At 31.8% G+C, this 7,637-nt stretch overlaps 1 protein-coding gene across 1 annotated transcript in view; it reads right to left on the reverse strand.

Annotated features, from left to right (window-relative positions):
• Positions 1-7,337, reverse strand: part of LOC106461199 (serine-rich adhesin for platelets-like) — a 31,260-nt gene extending 23,923 nt beyond the window's left edge. The window contains exon 1 of the mRNA XM_022388064.1: positions 5,013-7,337. Coding sequence (XP_022243772.1) covers positions 5,013-7,140 — 2,128 coding nt within the window. The 5' untranslated portion in view covers positions 7,141-7,337. The remainder of the gene's footprint in view (positions 1-5,012) is intronic.
• Between the last annotated feature and the right edge of the window lie 300 nt (positions 7,338-7,637).

Genomic DNA, 7,637 nt, shown 5'->3' on the forward strand with positions numbered 1-7,637 from the left:
AATCAAGAAAGGACTTGTATCGCTGAAGTTCCTTGGAAAGAATTTATACCAGAAATTAACAAACAAGCAGATATGTAAAAGTATTATACATCATAAAGTTTGTAGAGAATTAAAGGGAGAAATCCTGTACACCTATCTTCACTGATCTAATTGCAAATGGCTTTGTTCACATTTAAACCACCATTTAATACACTTATAAAACCTCAGAGAGATGACTCTTTTTTCCTTTAAGAAATGCATGATTTTTTCTGAGTTTCTTTCCTTAGATATGGTCAATATGGAAAACCAGAAGTTATCTCCAAGTAACCTGGTTTTGTATTTTGGACCAGTATTTTATAAACACATCCAACTGCTTCACAACTTGATCAGTAGTGATGTCTTCATATGATAGGGTGGATATGGAATTATTTTCTTCATATCATTCACTAGTTTCTTCAGCAGGTGGGTTCCTAGACTATCTAAAGTGACATACAATACTTTTATTGACCCTGTTCCAAAACTGTTGCCAACAGGGCACTTGCAATGATATTAAATCAGTCTCAATTGAAAAAGGGTTCAGCCTTTGAGACAGACTAACTAGTTTAATTTCAAATATACTTCTAAATTCTAATGTACATAACCTATGCTTACTCATAACAATTAGTAGAAAGTAGTAATGAAATATATCATTGCAAATGCACAAGTTAAAGACAAACAAATATGATGTACTACAACTCCCAAGAGTCATTACTCATCACATGGAGATGAGCTAAAGGAACATACAAATTTGTCACTCCATTTTAGGGAAAATGCAAAAAGTTTAACAAATAAAATGTACAACAGGATATTCAGCATTTTTCATATCATTATTCAAGACTTTTATCATTTTATGACATTATGTAGATTTAGCTTGAAGTATCATTAGTCAAGTGTTCAAATACGTGTAGTTTTAAATTAAAACATTTAAAAATCATATCTGAGGTCTTCAAACGACTTTCAAAAGCATTTCAGACACAAAATCAAGTTTCTGGACTAAAACAATTTCAAATGCAAACCATGACTTTAAGCAACTTCATAATTAAATTGAACTTAAAAAATCTCTTTCAACCACTCCTACTCAGTTTTTCTTCATTAGCACAAAACTGATTTACCTTTTCAACACGTATAAACACATTCAGCTTTCATTTGAGCCCCAACTGAACTGTTTTCCTATTACAAGCCAATATACTTCATGTTCTGTCACCCCCTTCTGAATCAAGCCTAGAGTTCTGGAATGTAGGCTAAAAACTGCTTAATGTTTTAACAAAGATAAGCCCTTAGAAAATAATATTCAGTTTGTACTGAATGGTAAAATTGCTAAGTGTGAAACCGTGGAACTTATTGTCAATTAAAAAGCGTTCTCATTTTAATAAATACATGAACTACAAGTATAGCATCATTTATCATTACAAAATGTTTAGTGAGAATGTAAAGGGAAATTGTCCACTATGGGGATTCATAGGTAAAATGAGCTATCTTAGGCCTAAATTAATCCACACTGCACTTTCAAAAACTTGAGACGGTAAATTTGAGGAAACCAATTTCAGATACAAAAAATTAAATACAACTTCAGCTAACGTATTGTTACCTTTATAATAGAGTAGTTAGCCTACGGAATAATATGTCTGACTTCTGATGAGATAAAAGTTGCAACATTAAATGAAGCTAAGATGATACTGGATGAGAAAAGATAGTTTGTAGAAAGTTTTGGGTAGAAAATAGTATAGTTTAAACAGGTCAAATGGCCCATTATTATCCCTTGGAAATTAAATGAGTTTTTTATATTTATATGCATTTTTTGTTATTCAATTAAATTTTGTATGTACAGATTAGGCCCAGGGCTGTTACTTGATTTTACAGCATGAGACTTAACTGAGCTGTAAAGGTAGCTTTAAACTAGGTTTAGACCACTATGGTGAGGACTAGGATAAACTTGATATGGAAAAAATCAAATGTAGATTAAATTGTTACTATACTAATGCAAGAAATATTAAAAATAAAATATATTACTTTAGAGCACTTTTCAGAATAGAGGATGTTGATATTGTGTGGATATCTGAGACTTGGTTAAATGTAGACAATTTTGATTACTTTTTTTTTTAAATACAGGGTTATGGGTTTTTCAATAGGGATAGAGTATTAAAAAAGGGGGAGAGTGGCTTTAAATGTAAAATGTGAGTTGTATCTTAGTGAAGTTGAGGATATTAAAGAGAACAGCAAGGAGGTTGAATCTATTTTGGTTTCTGTTAATGGACACAGGATTAGCAGGCTTTTGGTTGGAATTTGTTATAGACCACCAGATGAGAGTGATGAAATTACTGAGAAACTTCACAGTGAGATAAATATTACAGCTGTTAACAAGGTTATAATTATGGAGGATTTTAATTTGAGGCATACAGACTGGGAGATTTTATCATTGAACTGTGAGATTAGTTTTTGAAACAATTCAGGGTGGTTTTCTTCATTAATTGTTAAGGGAATTTACTAGAGAAAATTATATTTTATATTTATTGTTAACTTCTAATATGGAAAGAGTTGAGAATGGGGAACATCTAGATGAAAGTGATCACTGTTCAATTAGGTTTGATATTTTACTGCATATGTAGCTCAAGAATAACTATATTTTGGTTATAAATTTTAAGAAAAATTTTGAAGGGATGTACACTAAACATCTATTGTAAATTGAGCTGCTAAATTAAATGAAGACAGTGTTCAGAAGTGAAGAAGTTTTCAAACAAATTATTAAATATACAAAATAAACATGTTACTTATAGAAGAAAAAGTAGCTGCAAGTAAAAGACCAGGTTGGTTCACTAAAAGTATAAAGGATAGAATTGGAGAAATGTTTTACAAATTTAAGAAATTTGAATTGACTGTTATGATGAGGTACTTAGAGGATTACAGAAGATCTAAACAGGAAATCAGGCAATTGAAAGGGGAATATGAAGAAAAAGGTTGGCTGAAAATGTAAAATATAACATTACAGCTTTCTATAAATAAATACATCAAAGGTAAGCAAATTGTAAGGATCAGAGAAGGGCTTTTGAGGAATGATAATAAAAGGCTTATTTCTGATGATTATGAGACAGTTTATTTACTGATTTCTACTTTTCCACCAGTTTTTTACTAATGAAAATTTAAGCAGTATTCCTGAATAGTTGTCAGAGGGAAACATTATTGGTGAACAAGGTTTTCACTGAATTTAATTTTAATAGCTACACAGCTTTGATTTTGCTGATAATGTTAGAAACTTGAGGTTTTATAACGATGTCTATTTAGCCAGTCTAGATATTACATTTACCCTAGATGAGATTATTAACCTTCATGTTAATCTTGTTTTCAAAGACAATAAACTTAATATACAATTTTTCGGACAACTGATGGAATTTACCATGAAAAAGGATGGAACAGCTGAGATGGACAAATAGGTTCCATGTTGTCCCAAAATGTTATTTTATGTTATATGTTATGTTAATATCCATGCGAAAACTTAATTCCTTCCTAAGTAACTTTATTTATTCTACCATCAATAAAACTGCTCAATAACTACCTCTTTCTAGTTCACCAAACTATGACATTCCAAAGCTATAAGTAACAATCTCTCTACCATATACAGGTGTACACTAATAAATCTTTAAGAAATTAAACACTATAATCAACAGATTCTATCTAAAAGTTCACATTCAATGTATGTTTAGACCTGTATTAAGAATTCAAAAAATTTTCAAGTCTAAGTATCATATCCAGTTCTCTCAAAACTCATGTATCGTTTATGAATTCTGCTGCCCAATGAGTGAGATTGCCTACATTAGCAATCCTAGGTACATGGGCAGCTCAAGCATTGTTCAACATGTACTAGGCGAATGTCTTAAGGTTCCATCCCAGAAAATATTGAAAATAATTGGTAACACTGAAAATAAGGCTATGCTACAGATGGAGACACTTCTGATTCTTCAAAAGCTGAGATTAAATAATAATAGATAATAAGATAACAGAAGTTTGATGTTTTGAGAAGACTGTGTTATTTCTTTAACAAGATAATTGACTTATGGGATGATTTGTCATTAGTTTAGTTTAAATTTTTACTTTCTCTCAAGGGTTGGTATATAAAGAAAAGCCTTGAAGGACCAAGTAGTCCTTTGTTATCCATGTTACACAGAAAATCATGGCTTGTGTTTTGCCATTACAATGAATACCACATATTAACCAAGATCTACAGGAAAGTCAAATGATGACTAATTCAGTCTAGAATTCGTTACAACATCGTATGTATTTAAAGTTATCTATTTATGCCTGGTGTATCAATAATAGAGATAGTATAGTACATGTTGTATGATAGACTTTTGGCTTACCCATATTAGATCATTTTGTAATGTACTTATCCATATTACATCTCATTCTCTGACATACTCATTATTTGAATAGATTTTCTGGAGAGATATGAAAGGTGTGGATCTTATTAATTATAGCTTTAAATTGTTTTGTAATTATTAATTGTCACAAAATTTTGTATTGATTAATTGGAAAAGTGAATTAAATGACACAACATGAATTTTAATAACAACTATTCCACATAAATACAGCAGCAGAATAATCAAATGAAATATCTCAGGTTATGTATTCTATAATTTAAGAGCTCCATTCGATATGAAAAAGTAGTAACCAAATCATGTATCTCAGGGCAAGTTTGTTATTATTAAAAGTGTTATTCGTACTAGTCTGTATGTTTGTGTTATAACACCCTAAGCCTCTCCTGTTAATTAGATTTAGAATAAAGAGTCTTCTGCCATGGAGACTTAATCCAACTTTAAAATAGCTTTTGTCCTTATATTTCATCATATTTGACATAATTTCACATTGCATATCTTTGTCTCTTGTAAATTTGTCACATATATTTAATGATATCCAATTAAAATTCAGTTAACTTACTAGAATTAGACAACTTCAGTATTAACAGAGTTCATTACAGCTCCTGATACTGTATAAGTTATTACCTGGTGATAAATATTTGGGTCCATGATTAATGTTTTCTGGATCTTCATCACTCATTTGAAAATCAGAATAGCCTCCATCAGTGTCATCATGAGGATCTTCATTAAAATCCAAATGATGAATCCTTTTATAATCTTGAACCATGTAAGATGGAGGTTTGGAAATACGTCCTGACCTAGTTCGTGGACGGTGTTTTTTCTTTAGCTCCTTTTCTTCTCTGCTAATCTCTTGACTTTGTGTTTCATCATCAGGTTCATCTTGAGTTTTTTTAATATTCCATATTTTTCTTGGCCTACCTCTTCCTCTCTTTATTCCTACTCTTCCTCCCCTGATAGAAACATCTTTACTGTTGCTATTGCTTTTTTCTTGGAACTCAGATGGGTAAATAACACGATATATAATACGAGTGTTTGTGGCAGGATTATAAAGAACTGAACTTCCACCACTTTCTGAAGCTTTTGAGATTTGTTGTTGCTGCAAAACATGTGCAATCTGTTGTAACTGTTCCTGTGTTAGTACTTGAGTTGAATGATAAGTGTTCCCCTGCTGAATTATTTGGATTGGATTTTCACTGGAACCTAAAGGTGCACTTTTCGACTTAAGTTTTAAAGATGTTAGAGATCTTTGATTTAGACCCTGCACTAGTTTTACACTATTAGTTGAAGACTGACTACTTAATATATTTGAGTCAGTTTTTGAAGTAAATGTTAATTTATGAACATTTGGTTTTGTTGTCACTGAAGGATTGAATGCTGAGGTGGTTGTATTAACTGATGATCCTAAAACATTCTCCACATTATCTGAAGTATTAACTACAATAACATCATTAGAAAAACTATTACTACTATTTGTTAAAACTGGTAGTGGAACTGTCAATGTACCACCCTGATTCACTATTAAATTTGATGTTCCATTTAATACACTAGCTATTGTTAAGTTTTGACTGTTAGCACTAACAGTATTTGAAATGGTATTAAAGTTTTGCAAGGGCAAGGTTACTTGGCCAGTTAACTGCTGAATGGCTGAAGCCTCTGGCAAAGACACTCTATGCACATTTTTTGAAAGAGGAAAACTTTCAATCTGCTTTAAAGCAACTTCTGGCAATGATGCTTGTGTCACTGATAAACCTACCGGTTGTGTCAACCCCTGAGGAATCCCAGATAATGATTGTGTATTCTCTGGCAAACTCTGAGTAAAAATAGTAAAAACTTCTGAGGATGACACTGGTAGTGGTATGCTGGATGTTCCTGATATTGTATTTGTGTGCCTACTGCTAACACTACATGTGGAAAATATAGAACTGACAGGCACAGTTGTAAATGAGACATCAGACAAAGATTCTGTGGATGAACTTTCGGAAAATCCTTGTGTGATTACAGGCAGTTGGTTGATAAAGGAAGGATTTTCAGATAAATTAGGTGCTACCAAAGATAAGTTGTCTGTAAAACTATCAGATACCTCCGGAATAGCAACAATAAAGCTCTGTAGTCCATAAGACTGAGCATCATTGCTTGTATTTAGGATATCACCATTGCTAGTAATAAATCTCACTCCAGAGCTACCATCAACAGCTACTATTTGATTAACTAGATCTGGACATACAGTGTTTACACTTTTATTTCCAATTGACAGTACTGACGCTGGTATGTTTAAATGAGTTTCTTTTTTGTCACTACTAATATTAGAAATAGTACTATTACTATTAGTACTAAAATTTGGTCTGCTGATCAGACCTACTTGTAAATGTACATTAGTTTGTGGATTAGCATTTACGTTAGAATTTATTGAAGACTCTGTCACACTCGGAATCACAGAGAGTTCGTCATTTCTTGAAAAGTGTCTATGGTTAGTTGCAAGAACATTTTGTTCATTTCCATACGTCACGGCAATTTGTTCAAATTCTCCAGATGCCTCTTGAAAGGCCTGTTGCAGAATATCTGCTTCAGTAATCTCAGCTTGAACCTGGTTACTCTCATGGTTAATTCCTAATGTATCGCTAGAGCTAACAGTAACCCCGTTTAAACTCCCAACAGACGCAGATGTAACGCTTATACTATTACTAGTACTACTGCTACTACCGCTGGTTATTACAAGCTCGTATGATTCGTTAAGTGCATTACCATCTGCCATGTTGGATAGCAAATACAGGTCATTGGTAAACCCAATTTTTTTTAAGTTATGAATTTTTTTTCAATCTTCTTGAATGGTTATTTTTTTACGTTAACTTACAATGAAAAATTACCTTTAACACACAATGAACATTATTCTGAATATTTAAATGATGGTTCTTTACACGTCATCATCTAATAAATGCAGCGAGAAAACGACAAAACGGTCATATATGTATAAAGTTCAACAAATGACCAACAGACGTCGTGAAATTGGTATGTTACTGACGAGCACAAATTAGAAAAGTTATAACTTGGTAAATGATATATATATACATATATATATATATATATATATATTTAAGTCTATGCTAAATCGTTTTATACCAGCTGAAAATTAGATATATGTTATTGTATATATATATATATATATAAGGTGCACAAAGTGCAACTAAAGTTACACCAACTATTTTAGTTACGGTAACCCTTTATTTTTAGTTTTATCTGAGTAGTACGTAC

The sequence above is a fragment of the Limulus polyphemus genome, unplaced genomic scaffold (assembly GCF_000517525.1).
Source record: "Limulus polyphemus unplaced genomic scaffold, Limulus_polyphemus-2.1.2 Scaffold913, whole genome shotgun sequence".
Taxonomy (NCBI): domain Eukaryota; kingdom Metazoa; phylum Arthropoda; class Merostomata; order Xiphosura; family Limulidae; genus Limulus; species Limulus polyphemus.